The sequence below is a fragment of the Lepisma saccharinum genome, chromosome 26 (genome assembly GCF_977018435.1).
Source record: "Lepisma saccharinum chromosome 26, izLepSacc3.1, whole genome shotgun sequence".
NCBI classification, from domain to species: domain Eukaryota; kingdom Metazoa; phylum Arthropoda; class Insecta; order Zygentoma; family Lepismatidae; genus Lepisma; species Lepisma saccharinum.
Genome location: NC_139254.1, coordinates 44,867,302 through 44,890,261, shown reverse-complemented (window position 1 = coordinate 44,890,261; position 22,960 = coordinate 44,867,302). Strand labels below are relative to the sequence as shown.

Sequence of the window (22,960 nt, the reverse complement as noted above, 5' to 3'; positions counted from 1 at the left end):
GAAGTACTGTACAGTAAATTTATTCATAAAAACAGGCATCTCTTTAAGTATGTATTACAAAGTAACGTACAAAGGCAACTTTAGTAGGAATATATAGTATGTGGTACAGTTTATTAAACAAAACTATGTACATACTACATACGCATTTTGCATGAACAATACACACAGTACACAAAATTAACGTTTAAAAAAATCCTTTATTTTGGTCTGTCTAAGCAAGCCTACACGCTTACGAGCAGCTAAGTCACGTACTTTTTTCATTACAGATATCGTACTTTTTTCATTACAGATATCTGAAAGTGAGCGAGTACACAGTTCGGTTGACCGACGTTCGGATAATCGACGCTCTACTGTAATTGAAATGCTTCCCATGCAAGGGCTTCTTCATTTCTGAAAAGAGGAAGAAGTAGCTGGGTGTGAAGTCCAGGGAATACGGAGGGTAAGGGAGAATTTCTAAACCCAAAGTGGCAGCATGAGTTATCGTCTCCTGAGCAGAATGGAATGAAAGCGTTGTCGTGGAGAAGTAGCACTCCTTTCGTCAGCATTATGTTACTGACTCACTCTTACTAATGTTCACCTAACTTATGATGACTGCAATGGTAATACGACTGTCTTCAAGCACGAAGGACTCCACTTTCTTCACAATTACGGGTTCCTCCGAGAGAGAGAGAAAGTTGCATGCTGCATTCTTCATCTTGCAGACTTGTTGCACCACACTGAAACCTTCTACGCACCTTACCATTGTGTCATATGATAAAGCATTCCCGTCACAAGTTCATTGTGAATTTATTTTACGATTTTTCCTCTCAACAAGAAAAGGCGGATCACACATCGAACTTCAGGTAGCTTCAAGGGCTGCGCCATCTTGGTTTTCTGGCCCTCTGGCTATAACGGTGTTCCACAGAACTACTATGCAGAGAATGTGTGCCAATCTGATAGCTTGAGGAGCAAGGGCTTCCCACAGTGGAAATTCTTGAAACAAGCTTGCAAATAAAAAGCAAATTATTACTTTATGAACACTCCTCGTAAGTTGAAACACGCTTATGAAGCATGAATGCCAATTTGCAGGATTAGAGCGAGAACAACTAGCTACCATGGGATTCTTTTGCTTTTTTTTCAGTACAGTAATGGTCGAAACACAAATCCCTTCCCTCCACTTTCCACTAACACCTTCTTTTGAAAAGGACACACAATACATTTACTTGCATATAGAAAGATTGCTTTTCCTCATGTTCATGCTGCAGAATTGAAGAACAGTGATAATCTGGAAATCCACACAAAAAAAGTATGCATCAAGTCTAGTATCTCCCTTCCAATTATAGCCAGATTCAAATTACATTTCACCAATTACTAATTACAAACTTCAAGAATCATGCATCTCCCAACATTACCAGGCACATTATGCCCAAAAGTCACACCTTACCTGACGACTATTCTTGGTGATTAAGTACTTCTATCTTGGAACAGACAGAAATGACCAAGATGGGCACTTAAGGGTTAAGGAATTTTGCACAAGCATCCCCCACCTATCCCCAAACTTGTCCAAGCATTCCTCCACCTAGGAATATCCTCTTCAAGCGCTGACCATCACCAACAATCAAGTTACATTTAAGCAATAACATTTAAAACATATAATTGTATGTGTTAATTCCATTGTACCTAACAGTATTAATTTTATTCAGTGATGTGTGGTGACCTCGGTCCTTGGGCTAGCAACTAATTATGGCTTCAAAGCAATTGCATACCACCCTCATGACATCAAAATACATGGATTTCATTGTTGTTTCAATACAGACGAAACAATTTAAGGGCATGCGGGACAGTCTCTGCCCTGCTTTTCGCTCCGAGTCAGTGTTGCCAACTTAGCTCTCTTGGAGCCAGATCTGGCTCTTTTGTGCACTCGTTGCTCGTGAACTGGAGCGCATGCCCTCATGCCTCACTATGATACCATCACTGGTTCCGGCCCACATAGACCAACTTTTGCCATGATTATACATTTTGCACGTGGCGGATATTGGCTGCATCGATCGCCCCATACCCTCTTATATCCCCAGCTACTTTTTTTATAGCGCCATATTGACGTGAAATGGGCATAATATTGTTATCAGGGAATCCTGTATTTTCGATTTCATACGACCATGAGATGGGTGATGCCGCAGGATCTAGAAGTTAAAAACTAAGAATAAATTGTCATCAATTTACAGTTAACGGTAATAGCAGCACCCCACCCCTTTGACAACTAACATTACTTTAGGAAGCACTTTGTAAATCTAGCTCCTTGAAAGTCAGTTTTAACTCCATTTAAGGTGAAATTTACCTCTTTTATGTGCACCAAGTTTGGCAACACTGCCAGAAGGCAAGGAGAAATGCATTGGGCAGTATTTTTTGATTTGTTTTCTTGAGAATATCAAACTTCTGATGGAATAGAAAATGATATAAACGTGAAGATGACAGGTTGTTAGCTTTGACTGTCCTACGGATAAGTCGAAACTCCCATTTGATTAGCCGTAACTTGATGATGAAGTTGATTCCCCATAAGGAATACATGAGATTCTGAAAATTCTTATTCATCATATTTTTTACAGGTCGTACGTATCTAGCTTAATAATCAACTCTGAAAAATGCTTCAACCTGCCACATGTGGGGAAATTCATACTCTCTTGTACCCCGACACTTTTCTTCAGTAGCATTGCCCCTTCTGACGATATATATTCAAATAAATGCATACATGGTGCGTAACTGTATCTCCTCGCCTTAACCATTTCATTAGTCTGTATTTACGTGTGCAAATACCTGATTTCTCTATGAAGTTTCACTTCAAAAATTAAGCATGATTTGAAACTGTTATAGTACAGGGTGAGTCATAAGTCTCCATACAAATGGTGAAAACTGAGTAACTAATGTTTCTTTTTCCTTTTCAGATAGGTGAACCAATGCAAAAGAGATGCCATTAATGAAGGAAGAACGGATTGACATCATTCTGTTGGCTGGGAGTGGTACCACCCGTCATGTAGCACGTTCAATGCAACCCACAGAACGCAAATAATCCATAACACCGTGGCCAAACTTATCAAGAAATTCAGAAGGACAGGTTCCGTCGCCAACGAAAGCAGGCCTGAAAGACCAAAGACAGCAACAGATGAAAGGAGGGTAACGCAGGTGACACCGTGTCATGGTATCTGCGTTCTGTGGGTTGCATTGAATGTACGTGCTACATGACGGGTGGTACCACTCTCAGCCAACAGAATGGTGTCAATCCATTCTTCCTTCATTAGTGGCATCTCTTTTGCATTGGTTCACCTATCTGAAAAGGAGAAATAAACATTAGTTTCCGTTTTCACCATTTGTATGGAGACTTATGACACCCTGTAGATCAGTCACTTTCGCAATTAGATAGAATAGAGATCATAAATAAAGAAATACAAACTGGAAAGCATGTTATGGTGGTCATAATCACCTTTCAAACTTAATTTTCTTTAAAAAATAAGTAATTTTAATTATCTGGACCACTTTCCTACCAATATCGATATTCAAAATGCTTTTTCAGCAGCCTGACCTCCGTTAAAACTTTTTGGTTGGGCCTCAGCACATGCGCACATAGACAGAGAGACAAGATCAGAATTTTAAGAAAGCACTCTTTGAAAACAATAAGCACATGGAAGAAAGGTTTTCAGTTCAAATTCACAGTACAGTAAAAATGGTTATGACTTTCCTCATCACTAGCATGAGATTGTTAGCCATTTTTATTGTCACATCGCAATTAAAGTTCAAAAACCAGAAAAGTGACGTGAACTGTCAAAAATGTAAATTAGTAGAGCAAGGAAACAGATAAGGGGTTTTGTTTAAGTAATTTGACTCCTGTGCAGCTTTTCACTACTTTGATGAAGTACAATACATCAATCCCCAAACCCTCACCCCACCACAAATACAGAAATTTCTCACGAGTTCTCATACTTGCAGACAAGAGATTAGTGCTATTAAAGATAGTACTCCTAAAATGAAGGAGTTTTTTTGTTTTTTCAGTTATTATAATTACATTCCTGTAATTCACCCGTACACAAAATATTCACTTTCTCATTTCATAAATAACACGACTTGAAGGTCATATGCTTTTACACATATTTATTGTACCTAAATATAATGTGTAAAATTTGTGATGTAAATATTGGATGGAATTACTCCCTGGGGAAAACCAATCCTCTTATCACCCTATATATGCGATATTCAACCACTGCACTGGCCAGAGGGTTCGAGGGGAAGGTGAGTAAGCACAGAAATCTTCCCTTCCCTTTCCACAGCAGCTTGTACCTGAAAATGGTCTGGTAGTCGAAAAGCCTGCTACAGTAGCTCCTTCCAGCCTGCCTAGGGGTGAGAAGCGCATGAAAGAAAAAAGTGTTGCATATGAACTGTGGCTTCGACAAGACAATAAATATTGCAATTTAAAAATAATTAGATGCGTGAATTAATTGATCTATCACTGCTAGACTCGCTACTCCTCAGTTCACATCACAGATTTCATTTTATGCTAGAGTTACACATTTTTTGTGTTCTAAAAAGTAAAAGCCTATCATTTAACAGTTATGCTTAGATTTTCACATTACTGAAAATTAAGGAACAATATTTTTATCCTGAGAGTAGTATTTCATGCTGTAAATGTAGGTTTAACACTAACATTATGATAAAACATAAAATATTTATTACCTTTGTGTATAATTTACAAAAATGTCCCAGAAAATGGAGAGCATGTTGAGGGAATATGGATAAATCCTTAGATTATATTATAAAAGCATAAATTTAAATATATATTTTCAAACTTTGTAGGATTCAATATTTAAATTAATGCAAAAAATGACCACTAATCCTAATTTTACTTTCCAATGTTGGTGGGGAGGGACAATCATATCTTAATACAGGTTAAGAGATGTGATTGTTACAAGTTTGTCACTATTATTATCTCCACTGGCATTGGTCTAGTCAGCAGGGTGACCACGCGGGAGATTTGTGTTTGATTCCCAGGGTGGCTGATCTAAGGTCGGAATTTTCCTGGCTTTGTTCCTACATAAAGCAGCTCTGGTGCTCATCCAGCCTTAATTAAATGGGTACCTGGGGCAACCCTGGGGGGGGGGGTTACAGGCAGCCAGAGCGTGGTCCTCATCACATCACCTCCAAAATGGCAGAGATCGAGAATGTGTGGGACACTACCCCCCACATCCCCTAAATGTGCCTTCATGGGCACAGTGCTATATGCATGGGGAACTTTACCTTTTAATAGCAAACTGGACCTTTCCCAAACATTCTTCTAAATTTCATTTTGCTTACCTTGGCTCTTCAGTGTTATCATTAAAATAAAAAGATCTTATATCAAAACAAATTTGATTAGATATAACTCAAAATATTTCAATGAATGGAAGATCCAAGATTATATTGAATTATATAAGGTGGAACCCCAAATTTACATTTTTACGCACTTTAACTTTTTCCATTTTGGTCCCCTGAAGAATGCAAAGTCGATGTTCCCCTGTACATTGCAAAAGCTTAAAATGTTCTTGGAAACAATATTTTGGCCAGATCCTCCTTGATAGAAGCTGTTAAATCTAACATTACCTAGGTATTTACATTTCAGAAAACAGAAAATTATAATTATTAATGCATTCAACATGTAACCCTGCTCACTGGTAACACACACTTACAATTAGGTACCTGATGCATAGTTTCAGAAGTAAATTTATGATTTGCACAATCCATTTTAAAATGCAACAACACACTAAAACATTGCAATGGATATAAGTATTAGAATTTTGCTTCCTGAAATAATCTAATATTCAAAATACTGTAGAATCTTGTCATACCTGAGTCGAACTTGGTAGCACCTTCCACATTACGAACAGATCACTGGGCAGTAATGTGATGCAGAATATTTTCAATTCATAACTAAGGAAGATTACACACATTTGCTCTACTATGAGAATGTAGAAACCACAGTGAACTTTCATAAAGGTTAACAAATTTCAATAAAAATTCGTGCAATTATAAATCAAACCTTTCTTTTTTTTACTAAAAATGCTTTACATAGTTTTTTTCCCCCAGTGTTTTCAGAAAAAGTAACTATTCTTTACAGATCTAGTCAAACACTTCTATGAAACTGTACAAGTGATAAATGAACACGTGACTTAAGGAAATTAAAGTAGTATGATTTACTTCCAAATGAAGTTTTCAAAAAAAAATCATGCTTCTTGCTGTACAAATGGGTTTGGAATGCTTTCCATGCCCTCCACAGGGCAAATGAGGACAACTGCCGTGCCACGGCACACCACTAGTCCAAGCATTCGAGTGTCTTCCGTTAGCTTGTAAGGGTCATCTGGATCTGAAAGGAGAATATGGCAAAATTCAGATGGGTCTTGATCAGGTGATATATTTGGTCTACCCTTTAATATGAGACCTGTTCAAGGAATATTTGTGTGGATTTTTTTCCATACAGTAAACAGGGTGTCTACAATTTTGTAAAAACAAAATTCCCTGACTTTTCCAGGTTTCAAAACCAAGTCATTAGAGCAATTCATGTATTTAAACATGTGTGTAAGAAAATCACTTCATTTTAACTAACATCACACTTACGGACATTTCACACAGAAGTAACACGTAACAAGCCACAGCAGGGGTTCACACAAAAGTGACAAGCGACATGAGCCTCTTCAGTCAATAAATAAGCATACACCATGCATTAAGAATGTGCCGAAGCCGATTACTAGGGGCATGCATATTTCGTTTTTGACGAAAAAACGAAATTTGAAAAAACACATTGTAGTGTTAATTTTTCATGTTTTTGAAAGGTGTGAGATGCATTTTGTGACCATGTTTTGTCACGAAATAATGTGAAATGAACTGCAAAAAGCGAAATTAACTCTTAAACACGAAATTCAGGGTTTATTCACCGATGCGACACCTTCTGAGGTCTGAATTATCCTGAGAGTTATGCAATTCCCGGAAAATTGATTAATTCTGCTGTTAATATTGGAGAAGCAAAATTGGACTCCTTTACACAGAAATAAACTTAATACTATGATAACTACATAAATGTGCTATTAGAAGTGAAATGTTAATTCTGTGGAATAAGTGTAGTTTTTACAAATATTCACAATTTTAAAACCAATATGTCTTTTTATATACCACTTTTCATCCATTTTTTCACCGCTATAACACCGACATTTAATTTTATTTACTGCTTTTGAACCTGAAATTGACTCAGTTTTTGTACCGAAATTTTGCTTTTTTATTTACCAAAAATATGTGCCTCTACCGATTACAGATGTATGAAAATCGGCAGAAATTGATGCATCAGTATCGGCAAAAATCCAATAATTAAACTGGTACAGATAATACTACAGTTTACCTTCTAATAAGTTTTATATTTTAATTTTGTAAGATTTATTGATAATTAGGTTAGGATTCATCATCATTTGTAGAGTTTTTGTAATAAAATTATTGCAAACTATCATCCAGAGGATCAACCTACCTCAAAATCAGAAATAAAACAGTACATTGCTGAACCAGCTATTCCACATGACCAGGATCCGCTGTTGTATTGGAAATACAAAAATGAGTATCCAAACCTGAAGCAAGTGGTGAGAAAATACCTGCTGCATCAGTACAGTATTCAGTGAACAAGTGTTCAGTGTTGCTGGACAGATTTGCAATAAGAGAAGAAGTAGGTTACTTCCAGAAGTGCTTCCAAAACTCGTGTTTCTGAAGTTGAATGTGCCCACATTAAATTTAGAACATTAAGAACAGGAATTCATTTTGCATTTCAAAGAGCTGCTTCTGTACTAATGTTAAATCTATTGAGAATTTATGTTCTTCTTAAAAGTTCACAACATAACCACTTTTTCTTTTATGTGCAAATGTACATTTGCATCTCTTGAGAATATATATGTATATACGTATGATATGTAATAGAAATGTACAAGGCAAATTTATTTTTGTCATGCTGAAAATAGCATCCCATTTCGGTTGAATAATGTTATGTACTGGAATCGGTTAAATATCAGCATTGGTATCGGTTCCATCCCTACCATGCATACATGAAAAACAAACCGAGGTAACATGATGGTATTGAGAAAACATACATGCAGCTTGTCATGTCACTTGGAAAAGTTTCATTGATTACTGAGGGTTCACTTCCAAGCAATGCTGTCGATTATTATTTCTGTCACTTTGCATGTTACAAGTAATAACAAGATGAAAAACTGAACAGAAATTGAGAAACTGTCTGGTGGTTTTGTCTGGCATGTACTGTCTTGCCGCGGGTGATGTGGTTCCTTTTTCTCCCGCTTGTATTCATGATGGCACTAGTTGACACGGGTCTTTTACTTTTTCCTCCTCCAGGCTAGACGTTGTAATTCCTTCTTCTGCCATGCATCGGGATTTTTGTCAGTTCCTGGTCTCAGGAAGGCATTCACTTTCACTCGTATGCGCAGGAATGCATGTGAGACTTGAATGAGTTTGAGTGAGCGAAAGTGGTCCCATGCAGCACCCTAGTGTGTACCATGTTTCCCAAAAGAAACAACTATTGAAAGAATGTGAAAAGGTCAAATGTGTGCATTACAGAAAAATATTAATGCACCCGTTGGTTCATTATTACTAGAAAATTATCCCAGACATTCCCTTCGATAGAGACATACACCCTCCTCACCTTGCCAAACTCTCTGGCCGAGGCCTGTTACAACCTTCGTTTTATAGCCCCTAATGATAACCCAAACCATTATAGGAAATTTCCACTGGTTGGGTCTCCTGCCTACCCCAATAGCCAAGAGTCCAAAAATACCATCACAAACATGGAAGATACATAGAATACTGATACACAGAGATTACATATGTACAGACCATTCACTTTACCTTGAGCACTCACCTTCAGCTGCACAGAAGCCTGCCGTCAGCGTGACGATGCAAGAGTTCCACTGAGAGCAGAGTTGCTAACCACCTTAACAATTACCTACATCCATAATTTGACTTCAGAGCTTAATGTTCGGTACTTGCATTTAGTTTCTTTTTTTAAAAGTGACAGCTTGAGAAGATGATAATTGTTTTTGGCAGTGAACTCCCATTGATTAAGCCCCCTCAGCGAAAGAGACATTCTACCTCCCCCCTCTTCCTCTCAGGGGGGGGGGAGAAGATCCTGTTATCGCTGGTAAGATGATTGTTGACCTGTGTTGGTGTGTTTTTATTCAACGAAAGCTGGGGCGAAAACTGGAAAAAATATTGGAGAATTCAAAGTGATTCAAAGTCAGAGTAGAGACATTATCTCAACGTGCATAAGTTTATGAAGAAAGAAGCTGACAGTGATCTCGCGTTGAATGCTAAACAAGTGCAAAAGCATGTTTCCACTGCTACTAACGAGCCAGTACTTCGAAATGCAACTAAAACGAAAATGATCGCAACAAAGTAACTGGGAAGATTAGTAACGCCTAGCAAACCACGCAGAAGAAAGGAATTTAAAGTGATGTGAACGAATTTGACGAGTGTGTTATTCGTAGAACAATTGACGAATTTCATGATCATGAAGGACAGAGGCTAAACCGAATGAGCTGTACATGGTATTGAAGTCACCAAAATAACAAAATACTTGAACCCAGAAACTGACTGGTCGAATTAAAGTAAATAGTAACCATATTTAATTAATGAAAACGTGAAGCATTCTTCATGCATTCTAAAAAATAAAAAGGTAACAAACTTGTGAAAAATCATGCATACTGAAATTTCAATCTACAACATAAATTACCTCTGAGGTACTCCGTGGTACTATCCAGTACCAGATTTAGCAAAGGATCGTAGCCTTTCAAAATCCCAGCAGCTTCTCTGCCACCAGCGAACTTCACTCTAATCTGCTTCTCAAGGTACTTGGAAAGATCAAGAATACTTTCTTTCCTCTTCTTCTCCTTCTGGTCCCCTTGTTGTTGAGTCTGAGCCTGAAATGTTACTAAATATTAGGCATGTGACATTATCACACTTTTACTGGTATCAAGGGTGTGTTTGTTGCAATTAGTCAAAAGTGGAAGAAGTGAAACACAAAATTAAACAAGGTTGTGAATTAATAGGAGATGCGCCATGGATTTTCCGCCACGGAGTCTGAGTTTGTTTCTGGATTTAGAATTGCATCGAGTGCTGAGGGATTTGCTTTCATTTTTGCCACCATCCCTGGCCCGACCCTACCCCCACATCCCCTAAATGTGCCTTCATGACATGGTGCTATATACAAGGGAAACGTTGCCTTTTTTTTTATTTAGCCCTTCTCTACCTGGGGTGGCTTCCTCACATACGAGGTGTGGCAGAAAAGTAATGTGACTGGCAACACAATGTGCACGAATCAACAATGCTGCTTACTTCCCCTTCACATGGCAGTTAGGTTAACACCTGCCATTGACTCACTACAAGTGAACTTGCTACAGTTGTTACGCGAATGTTGAAAGCGTCTGAAGTGAAGTTGTCTTTGTGACGTGCATTACGAAAATGGACTGGCAAAAAGTTTGAGCAACGTCTTGCCATCAAATTTTGTATAAAGCTTGGCGAATCTGCTACTGTGACTTATAAAAGTTACAGCGAGTTTATGGAGAACATTCCCTACCCAGGGCACAAGTCCTTTTTAGAAGGTTGAGAACAAGTGGAAGACGAACCTCATGTGGAAGACCTTCAACCTCAAAAACGGACAACAATGTGGAAGGAGTGAGGTCTCTTTCAGATCATCGATTGATGTTGAGAATGATCAGTAGTGAGTTAAATTTGAACCAGTTCATGGTCCATCAAGTTATAGCACTTGGATGCTGCACCAAGACAATGCCACATGTCACACGCAGTTTCCATCAATGAATTTTTGGCAGGAAAAAGCAATCCTCTGGTTCCTCGGTCCCTGTATTTGCTAGATCTCTGTCCCTATGACATATTTTTATTCCTCAGGCTCAAAAATCACTTGAAAGGTCGCCATTTTGGTACTTTGGATAATATCCAGAAGAGTGTAACAGACAAGCTGAAGGGTATTCCAGAAGAATTCTTCCAGCACTGCTACGAACAATGGAAACAATGCCTCCGTCGCTGTGTAGCTGCCCAAGGAAACTATTTTGCAGGGGACAACCTTGATTTGTAAAAATAATATTCGTGGTTAAAAGAAAATCTCATAACTTTCCAGCCACACCTTGTACACACAATCAGAAATTTGTAAAAGGATATCAGCTGCTAAAATAAACTTTTTGGGGGCAATTATGTATAGAAATATGGAACAAAATATTTTTATTCTAGTTTATGGTAGTTACAAGCATTTAACCCAGAGATCACCAATCATCAGTTTTCAATGACAGTGCAGGTGCTGTCAGCCATCTTTAGCGATACTGTTGTAAGACAAGAAGGGAACTGTTTTTCAGAAAACTTTTGTTGTATTTCCACATGTTGTATTCCCAATGTACATACATATTGCTGTAGTCTTTTGTATGATTTCCAAAGCATTTCTTTTTATTTTGACGTTTTATGATACATTTAGACAAACTACTTTGTGCTCCCTTTACTTGTATCAGTGCCTATTAACAATACAATAATTAAAAGTTTGTATAAATCTTGTAGTGTAGTTGAAAACCACACAGGTCAAGCTTCAATCAGCTCTTCTGAAAAGTTTGCACTGATAATAATGCAACAACATTGTATTCAGTAGCAGATACATTTTCTTGATTTTGTGGTTGTTGTATTTGGTGGTGGGCTTGGCTTTTTCTTAAAAAACATGTGTTAGGTACTGCTGTTCTTTCATTAATGGATGATTGACTGATTGATTGAATTTAATATTGTTGGGTGCCTCGGCACATTAGGTTATTTTGAACCCTTCGATGTATACAAAGTCAAGCCCTAAAATATATGGACTTGAGTTAAAATCTGTAAAGGGGCACTCAGAACACATGAGAACAAAACACAGAACACACACACAGCCCTACGAGAATTATACTGGTCGTAGGTCCAAATCCAGAGCCTCGTTAGTCTGCAAAATGCAGTCCAGCGTGGACTATTTGGAAGTGAGGTTGACAATTGGGTGTACTACGTGGAAGGTCACCCCTTATATACCTAATGGATCTATGATGTAGTGCATCTAGAACTTCAATCTGCATCATATACACCTGGGCAGAGGCACAACCACGAATTTTTGTCTGGGGGGAGGGCAAGTACCAGGATAAATGTACCAATAATAATAATAATTTTAATAATAATGCTGGTAATTATTATAACATTATTATTATTATTATTGATTTGCTTTATTTTAATTCGCTTATTGTGCCACTCTTGGGTAATTTACGAAGATTGGGATGAGTGATGATATGATGAAATTGATGAATGGATACTTCCAAACATCCATGCCCAAGTCGGGATTCAAACTCGGGAGCATATTATTATTATTAGTAGAAGTAGTAGTATCAAAGACGTTATTACCCTCGTAAATTATGCAAGAGGGGGTAGAAGTTGGTGCCAAAGCATTTGTGTTCGAACAAATGATTTGAATTATTTTTTCAACACATTCAATTTCACATTAATAATGGAAAACAAGCACACAGACAATTTTTTAATAACAGAAAAGGTTTGATAAATGCATTCCAAATATAATGCTTTTTTACATTAACATGTATAACTTTCATGCACGATATATGTTTCACGTTCTGCAACATGGAGCAACGTGGACATTAATTGCGTACATATTCCAAGTTTCTTTAATACACATTATTTATCATATATTATTAAATACATTACACAACCAATTCATCCAACTCACAATAAACCAACAGCAAAAATTACATAAATTGTCTGAAAGTGCACGCTCCCTTTCCTCAAAACAATTGTTCATGCATTGAAAACAAAATCAATTAAGACAAGTGTTATTTCTCTGTCTGGTAATTTACAATTTAATACGAAGAACAATGACATATTGCGAGTGAAGCGAGGAAGAAAATTTTTGGATCCAATTTCTTTGCAGGCTGAAATCAATATTGATTTAATAGGGTGCAAATAATTTCACAGGATGCCAATGCATTCTCTTTTACAACTTTTGTGCCGCCCGATGGTGTAGTGGTAACATACATCCTGGGTTTGATACCCGGTGGAGGCACATGGGACAGTGGTTCGGATCCCACTTTAAACTGTAGGTCTAGTTCCGATTAGCCTTTCTGTGTATAAAGTGGAATTAAAACCACAAATCAATCAATAAATTTTACAATTTATTTCCATTTAGATCATTTCGGGCCCAAGGCTGACTCCTGCCGCCCCTTATCTATAACAATATAGATTCAGTTTTACTTGCGTTTTTTGCAAGTATAGCTCGTTCTTCAATTACGACGTTCCGAGAGATAACTTCTCTCTTCTTCAGGTTATAAGCAATTCATAGGGTCTTAGCTTCGTCAAAACATTTCTTCCATAGTCAACAGGACTGTGAAATAGTACATGTTTTTTAGAATTTTAAAGGATTTTAAAGTTTTTAAAATTTATACAGGAGGACCAATAAGTTTTTATAATAGGTTTTAACTTAGGTAACGATGGCTTTTAAGCACGTAAATTCTCAGTGTGTAATTGATCTTCCTATATTTTTCCCTGCTCACATTTCACCTAATCCTTGATCCTGTTGACTATGAAAGAAATATTTTGACGAAGCTAAGACCCTATGAATTGCTTATAACCTGAAGAAGAGAAGTTATCTCTCGAAACGTCGTAATTGAAGAACGAGCTATACTCGCAAAAAAGTAAGTAAAATTGAATCTATATTGTTAATCTTGTGAGTAATTCGCACATAGTAAATATGAATGCCCTTATCTATACTTCCGAACTTGATAAGGCCAAGAAAAGCAGGCATAGCAAGCGAAGCGAGCAAGAAAATTTTACGAAAAGTATTTTTATTTGCAAAAAGTTTGAAGTTGTGGGCGGTAATTGTCCGCTGCAGGCACACTTGACCATCAATGTTTGCCTCCCCTTGAACTCATTTCCGTTGATGGTTGCCCCCCCTCCCCCCCCCCTGTGGTTGCACCACTGCACCTGGGTTATCAGGGGAGAAGGACGTTGTGTTTGTAAAGTTAGTCAGCTCATTGGGTAGTTGGTTTGTAAGCTACATTAATGTTGTAAGTGTGGAGGGCTTTAGTTAGGCAGTTGGAAGGAATGAAAGAGTTAAAATTTTTGAGTGCATTATCATATATGGATACTTTGCACCCTGTAAAGAATACAATTAAAAAGTCTCTTATCTAACAATCCTCGATACATGCCTGCTTTTGCTCCATGGTCAACTATCAGATCTCTTCTGTCAATTCTCCAATTTGTGCTCCTCTCACTTCACTGTCTAGCTACTGCATACCACTTCAAATGCCACCTAAAATACAAACAAAATTGAAAGTATAAAACATTGTGTGGTAGTGTGCAAAGGACACACAACTTCACAACTTGTCTTATTCTTTTACAAAAAAATACACATTAATTTGGAATATTTGTTACTTCCTTAGAATAAAGTTTACTTAAAACAAATTTCAAATGCATTTTTGCCACTTTTGGCAAATTACAACGATAAGAATGAATGATGACCAGGTGTAATTAATAAAGGAACGCTAAAGCAAAGGGTGGGACTCGAACCTCAAACCTTTAGTGGCAATATCATGAATTCATTCACAGACACAACATGTTCAGAAATTAGTTTGTGCTGTGTGCTTGACTATAAATAAAAATATCAATTTCTGAGAAATGATGTTACCAGATGCACCACCGATAACACTCATAAGGCACTGTTGCTTCACATTATTATTTTATGTGGATAACTGTATACATAATCCAGGAGAGATGGAAAAATACTAAACCAATCAGTTCTAATAATTCTAATCCAAAATAATGTATTTTTTACACAGAGGGAAATTTCACAAAGAAACGTTACTGCTGATTGACTCGTTTCCAAGCAGCATGTGTCACGTGTCGATTTGGTGTGCATTCTCCCCAAGCATAAGATTAAATCAAATTGGGAGTACTGAACAGCTGGACTTGGGTCCCATTTTAAATAATATTTGCTTGTCGTATTATTGTTAGCATATGCAGATGATGTAGACTTATTAGGGGATGATATAAATACAATTAAGAATAATGCTAAAATATTTTTCAAAACTGCTAAAGAGATACCGTATTCTCGCGTCTATTAGCCGCATGCATGTATAAGCCGAAACCCCTTTTTTGGCCTATTTCTCGTGTATAAGCCGCACAATTGACTTTTTTTTTTGCGTAGGTAGCCAATTTCAAGTAAGTATTATAAAAGTATTTTAACCTTTATTTTAGCGCAATGATCTACATATTAATACCGTATCATTCAGTTTGAGTCCTCAAAGCCCTTATTCACTGTCGTTGCTGCTACTCGTTGAAATATTTTCTGCACAAGAGGTGTTGTCATCTTCATCACTAACATCATCATCCCACAACATTTCATCCTGGGTACCATCTAGGGCATTGGATATGCTGCACTTCAGACAACCCTTCACAATTGTCTCCGACTTTACACTTTCCCATGCTGCTAGAATCCATTCACACACTTGCTTGACAGTCGGACGTTTGATCTTTCCTGTTGCTGTAAGCTTGTGGTTTCCTGCACTAATCCAGTCATTATACAGACGCCGGAACGCAGCTTTAAACGAGCGAATTACACAAACGTCTAGGGGCTGCAGTACAGATGTTAGACCCCCAGGAACCACAGCTACATCCGTTTTCAACTGTTGCAATTTTGTCTGTTAGGTGACCATGAAAGCTGTTCCACACCAGCAAACTCTTTTGCTTCAGCAATGCACCAGACCTTCTGTTCCACACTTTGTCTATCCAGTCCAATACCAGTTCTTCTTCCATCCATCCTTTCTGCCGGGCACGTATGATAATACCCAACGGAAATGCCTCCTGTGGCACATTCTTACGCTTCAGCACAACATACGGTGGCAGTTTCCTTCCATCCGCGAGAACACCCAACATTACAGTGCATCGTTGTTTCTCTCCACCCGTGGTCTTGATCGATACGGTGTGCGAGCCTCTCGATGCAACTGTGCTGGACATAGGCATGTCCCAGTAAATAGGTGTTTCGTCGACGTTGCCGATCTGAGACAAGCTATAATCATTGGACTTTCGCATTCGAATCATGTATTTGTGAAATTTAACAATTTTCTGATCAAAGTCTGCAGGGAAACGTTGCGCAATTGTTGTCCTACGGCAAAGCGATAAACTTTTCCTACGCATAAAATGTGAACATCATCCCGCACTAGCTCGGAAACCTTGACGACTGATGTCTAACTTTGAAGCTACTTCACGAGCTTGAAAACGTATCATGTCTACGGTTACAGCATAGCCATCACTTCTTCTCTCATTTACAAAGGTCAAAACTACTTCTTCTACCTGTGGAAATTTGGCTCATTTTCCACGAAATGTCTTTCTCTTGCCACGTGTTGCAGCAAGTTGTTCCTTCTGATTTCTCCATCGACGAATGTTAGACTCGTCCACATCGTAATATCGTGCTGCAGATCTGTTGCCGTTTATTTCAGCATATCGTATCGCTTGAAGTTTAAAATGAGCATCGAAGCTGATTCTTCTGCCAGACATCCTCCCCTTGATAGTACCAAGCTTGACCTCAGGCCCACAACCTTCTTTAACAACTTCACTTTACTGAATTGTTTCCAGATCAATACGACAGTAAGGATGATTCGTGTTCAAAGAAAAGATATTATCATATTGTTGCAAAGCCTGCTACAGATGCATTGATGTTGGATTTGCTGTTAATGAATCGGTTATGTGATAAAGATAACAAATCAACGTACGTATTTTAGTATCCTAGCAGTAGCTGCACTTTCATTCGCGTGTATAAGCCGCACATGCTTTTCTTATCATTCGCGTGTATAAGCTGCACCCCATTTTTTGGTCCACTTTTCAGAGAAAAAAAGTGCGGCTTATAGACGCGAGAATACGGTAAATGAACTAAATATTTCATCCGTTTGTCAGTTACGAGAAATTTACCAAAAAATACATTGACGAACTTCGACAATGCTATAGAAACTGATTTCCGTAAGTAGTTTCTTCGGTAACATTATAGTATAAGGGAAACGGATTTCTTCAAATTTACAGGAGAAAGTACTTACGGAAATCATTTTCTGTAGCGTTGTGGAAGTTCGTGAATGTAGTTTGATCCATTTTAATGTGAAAACATGTCGTTTTCTGCGAAAATCTCTGTCCGATACGCTGTTTCTACTGCCGCCATTTGCTTTCTGCAAGAGAGTACAATGTTCCGTGTGTTAAGATGACGCAACCCCATAGTCAGTGTTTCAGCCTCGCCGTGTTTTCACTACATGACTTGTCGAGTATTTTTAATTTTGGTTTTATTTTTTTTTAACTATGCTTGCCTAACCTAACTTAACCTAACCTTACGGACAATGGTTTTTGGGGCTAACGTGAATGGTTTTTGGGGCTAACGTCAATGGTTTGCGACGTATTAGCAAAATTTCAAATCCGGGCACGAAAGTCGGTATTTTCCGGTGAACGACGTTGCAGCACTGCAGAAATCCACAAAACACTCGCACAACGTGCAGAAAGTCCTCGAGAACGCAATTCCGTAAGTACTTTCTCGTCTTTTCTCCTGTAAATTTTAAGAAATCCATCTCCGGCTTATACTATCGTTACCCAAAATATTACGTTAACAATGTAAAAAAGTACGAAATATATGATTTATAGGCGTTTCCCTTATACTATAATAGTACCGTTTCTTCTGTAAAAATTAAGAAATCTGTATTCACTGCATCGAAGTGTTACCGTTGTGGATAAATTCAGATAATTCAAATTACTTGATAGGCAACGAATAATCTCCATATATACACAACCTCTTTCTAGGAATAATGAAGATAAGCACATTACACACCAGAACTCACTTGGCAATCGAAACCGAACTTGAAACACAAGCACAGCAAATCTACAGCTCCTTGAAGTAAATATAAGCGATTCTCGTGCTAGCCGGGCTGCAGCTGTAGGCACAGATTATTCTTGACTATGATTATGCTGTAGAGCATGTGGGGAATATTTTTGGCCGAGTCATTTGACACGTGCGTGGCAGCAGTAAGAATAAGCGTCAAATTTGCTCCTGCCACGTAATAAGTCTGCTAAAAGGATGTTACACATCTTAAGAACAGATGAAGACGAGAAAAATGCAAGTTTATGATTAGTGGGAATGAATGTACAGGTAATTTAGTAGAAGCTTTTCTTTATAAGGCATTTAGCGATATTATTTTAATGCTAACGGAACCTAACCTAACTACGAGAGCATTTAGGTTTATCATTAGAAGAATGCTAAGGGACCTAATCTTAAAACATTAATGTGAAAGTAATCGCTACAACTTCACAGTATGTGTTACAGACGTAATTGCATACATAGGATGATGAAATCACGATAAAACAAGGACCGAGATGCTGCCACGCGCATCTCCTTTGAGGTTCCAGCAGAAATAGAACGTGGCAGCAGACAGACGCACATGTCAGCAGTAAGAATAAGCATCAAATTTGCTCCTGCCACGTAATAAGTCTGCTAAAAGGATGTTACAAATCTTAAGAACAGAAGACGAGAAAAATGCAAGTTTATGATTAGTGGGAATGAATGTACAGGTAATTTAGTTTTATTGTCAGCTTAAATGTGTAAGTTGTTAAGTTAGGTTTCTTGGGTTTAGTTCGCTTAGCATTAATAAATACAAGTACAGTGTATTTATGCTAAGAGAACCAGACCCAATCTAAAAATGTAAGCATTTATCGCCTGACGTCAGAAGGCAGGTAAGCAAGGCTTTCCTCGCGTTGTGCGATAATAGAAAACGGATGTAACGCCCCTAAGCCGCGCGTCAGGTCAGGCGCGGCTCGTGCATTATTTTCCTGGGGGTTCACCGAAGTCATATGACACATATTCAGTTTCCGCAAATAGATTTTCTTCGGGAAACAAAGGGATCGGGGGCATAAAAGATTGGTACATATTTTTTTCATAGAATGAGGGTTCATAGTAGAGGTGTGCGTATAAATTTAGGGCTAAAACTAAGTACAATAAATTGTGCATCTATGAAAGAAATTTCGGGTTTTATGGACGTCATGGACGTCCTCAGGATTTGTTCCAGGGATGGGAAGCAAGATCATTTATTTTCCAGGGGGGACAAACGAGGCACATTTTTCCTTGTAATAGTGCTGTTCTCTCAAAAACACTCCTTCAGTCCCTGCAACGTCTTTATAATAATCATCATAAATTACTGTGACTGAAATGAAATTATATGTGTGTAATAAATAGTTTTAGGTTGACATTAATTTTCCAGGCGGGTTTGGCCCCTTTTCCCCTTTCGGAAGTCCATAAATTATAAAATTATAAAACGACTAATCACAATGGTCCTACAATTATTAAAGGGAAATGGCAATCAATGGCATGTACGTACTAGAAACCTGAGACCCTTTCATTGGAACGCTACAGCTTTTTTTCTTTCTTCAAATTTGGAGTTGGTCGACCAGCACACGCTTTATCTCTAATTTTCTTTCAACAGACGAGAAGGTATGTTTCCGTTAATTGTATGCATTTTAGCGGTCATTTCTTACCTGCGCAGACAGAAACACCTACACTGCATCAAATGACGTAACATAGTCCAAACCCTGGTAGCATAAATACTTTGCAACAACTATCCAAGCACTTCAAAAACTTACAACCTTGAAACATTGACACCGACATGGCTTGTCACGTCTTTCTTTCTTGTCTAAGATCGCGCCATTCTTTTACTTTCACATATCCGAAGTGTTTCCATCTTTAAGGAAAAAGTCTTAATGCATGCACGAGTTATTTTAGTAATGTATTTCTTTTATTTTAATTCATCGTGTCTAATTCCAGCTTTCATTCATTTCTACTCATCCTTCTCTGCCACAATTTTGCATTTATGCCAAGAAGTTCGGCACAAAAATTATTCAACAGAGAAGATAGAATATGTAACGAATGCGCTTCAAACTTGAATGGTTATAGTACGCCCGTACGCCCGGCGTTCCCAGTTTTAAAATTTCAAAAATTCGTAAATGCTCTAAATATAAAGTTAAACTTGACTAATTTCACCTATGTTTGACCTTCATGGAATTAAAATAGCTATTTTTCGTGATCCGGTTACGACGATCCACTAACAACACTCGTTCTAGCATTTTGTTTCAATGCCTTTTCTGGCCGAACGCCGGGCAGGTTCGGCGTAAAGGACACTACATTTATTATATATTCCTTGCTGTCTATCTGGAGGGAAAGCTTGGATCACTACAGCACGCGTGCAAATGCTCTCTCGTACGCCAGCGTACGGAGCAGAGGGCTATGGTGATTGGTTCATGTGACCATTCCTGCCTTCTGAAGCAGACGACAGCGGTAGAATTCCTACCCGGTTCTTCGCGCTCGTGCCACTCGTCCTATGTGATTGACTGATGTAACTTTCCAAACTCAAATATACCAGTTTTTAATGGCCACTGCATTGTCTAATTTATCGCACGAACAGAGATGTGCATTAAAAACTAAAAGATCAACCAAGTTTTCGTCAAATAAGTTGGTGAAATCTTCGTGGTAGAAGTTCAGCCTGAGGCTGCTCTACAACTTAACCCGAAAAACTATTTTTTTTATTGTTATTATTATTATTTCGTTAGTATATCTAACTGCTTAATATTGTGCCAATGGAAATGTTTAGCATTCATTTGAAAACTCTTAACATCGAATGGTCTCTGGACAAAATTATTTTAAAATGTTGATCAACATTAGTAGGTGAAATGGGCGACTCTGGGCCTGTCCTTTGACCTACTTTTGAAATGACTTACGACATTTTACTATAAGGCTGTCTCCCCTTATGATGTTTTTCTGTAAGGCGTATGTTCTAGCAACGCCTATTGACCTACTTTTGAAATGACTTACGATATTTTACTATAAGGCTGTCTCCCCTTATGATGTTTTTCTGTAAGGCGTATGTTCTAGCAACGCCCATTGACCTACTTTTGAAATGACTTACGATATTTTGCTATAAGGCTGTCTCCCCTTATGATGTTTTTCTGTAAGGCGTATGTTCTAGCAACGCCCATTGACCTACTTTTGAAATGACTTACGACATTTTACTATAAGGCTGTCTCCCCTTATGATGTTTTTCTGTAAGGCGTATGTTCTAGCAACGCCCATTGACCTACTTTTTATTTTACGACGTTTTACGCACTAAACTAACCTACAATGAGAGAAAAAATGGAGAGAAGAAGCTCTGGCATCACTTTTTAAGCTATTTTTTATCCTATTTCAAATGTAGCTCTTATGCTACCTCACTTTTTGACCTACATTTGAAATGACTTACGACATTTTCCTATAAGGCTACCTCCCTCTTACTGTAAGGCTGCCCTCAGTGTAATCTACTACAACCTGCTAATAGGCTTTTGCTCTCAGCGTAATCTGTTTTACGCACTAAACTAACCTACAATGAGAGAAAATTAGACAGAAGAAAAGCTCTGGCATCAGTTTTTAAGCTATTTTTTACCTTCTGCAAATGTAGCTCTTATGCTACCTCGTCTTTTGACCTACATTTGAAATGACTTACGACATTTTCCTATAAAGGCTGCCTCCCTCTTACTGTAAGGCTGCCCTCAGTGTAATCTACTACAACCTGCTAATAGGCTTTTGCTCTCAGCGTAATCTGTTTTACGCACTAAACTAACCTACAATGAGAGAAAATTAGACAGAAGAAAAGCTCTGGCATCAGTTTTTAAGCTATTTTTTACCTTCTGCAAATTTTGCTCTTATGCTACCTCGCCTTTTGACCTACATTTGAAATGACTTACGACATTTTCCTATAAGACTACCTTTTTTTTATTGTAAGCCCCCCCCCCCCCCTCAGTGTAATCTACTACAACCTGCTAATAGGCTTTTGCTCTCAGCGTAATCTGTTTTACGCACTAAACTAACCTACAATAAGAGAAAATTAGACAGAAGAAAAGCTCTGGCATCAGTTTTTAAGCTATTTTTTTACCTCCTACTCTTATGCTACCTCGCCTTTTGACCTACATTTGAAATGACTTACGACATTTTCCTATAAGGCTGCCTCCCTCTTACTGTAAGGCAGCCCTCAGTGTAATCTACTACAACCTGCTAATAGGCTTCTGCTCTCAGCGTAATCTGTTTTACGGGCTAAACTAACCTACAATGAGAGAAAATTAGACAGAAGAAAAGCTCTGGCATCAGTTTTTAAGCTATTTTTTAGCTTCTGCAAATTTTGCTTTTATGCTACCTCGCTTTTTTGAGCTACATTTGAAATGACTTACGAAATTAAACAAAAATATGTTCACTCGAATATGGAGTAGGTTGCGAGAATGAACAGGAAATTACATTGTGTTGGTTTCGAAATACCGTCCTCTTATCTCTAATGAAATTCTAAAGCCTTTTTATTACATTGAAATACCTGTAATGCGAAAGGAATTTCCCCGTGCTATCAACATTGATGCAATAACAAAAATTCAACAATATGTAGACCTTGGGATGACGGAAATATATATAGTAATGTCAGTTAGCAGCATAGATACCAGTAATGCAAGTCCTCTTATCTCTAATGAAATTCTAAAGCTTTTTTATTACATTGAAATACCTGTAATGCGAAAGGGGATTTCGCGTGCTATCAACGTAGGCCTTGGGATGACGGAAGTATATATAGTGACGTCAGTTAGCAGCATAGATACCAGTGATACAATACGATACATTATTCAAAATGATGTGGCTGAAATGTAGGGGAAGAATCTTCTAGAACATTTCTGCAGTATTTTCCAAAAGTAAGTAACTTTGTTTCTTAGCTTGCATGAGTTGGCTTTGATTTATAAGTATGGCTTTGCTTTTGTGAGTTGATTTTTTAAACTAGCCAAACAGATATAAGAGATTGTAGAAGGAAGGTATAACTTC

The 22,960-nt window shown here is 37.9% G+C and overlaps 1 protein-coding gene across 2 annotated transcripts; it reads right to left on the bottom strand.

Moving 5' to 3' along the window:
• Nucleotides 1–6,102: 6,102 nt before the first annotated feature.
• Nucleotides 6,103–18,085, bottom strand: LSm7 (U6 snRNA-associated Sm-like protein LSm7). 2 transcript variants are annotated; one of them, XM_083112286.1, is made up of 4 exons: nucleotides 17,931–18,085; nucleotides 14,268–14,371; nucleotides 9,776–9,962; nucleotides 6,103–6,364 (listed from the first exon to the last, which is right to left on the bottom strand). In XM_083112286.1, the coding sequence occupies exons 2-4, from the start codon at nucleotides 14,280–14,282 to the stop codon at nucleotides 6,225–6,227; spliced, it is 342 nt and encodes a 113-aa protein (XP_082968412.1). In that variant the 5' UTR covers nucleotides 14,283–14,371; nucleotides 17,931–18,085; the 3' UTR covers nucleotides 6,103–6,224. The 2 variants fall into 2 exon arrangements, with proteins under 2 accessions (XP_082968412.1, XP_082968413.1); XM_083112287.1 differs by having other exon boundaries at nucleotides 17,921–18,061.
• Between the last annotated feature and the right edge of the window lie 4,875 nt (nucleotides 18,086–22,960).

What these genes read in the sequence shown, in the direction of transcription:
- LSm7 (XM_083112286.1), bottom strand. An exon ending in TACCACGGAGTACCTCAGAG is followed by an intron (nt 6,365 to 9,775) that starts GTAATTTATGTT and finishes TTCTCCTTTCAG; the next exon opens with ATCCAGATGACCCTTACAAG.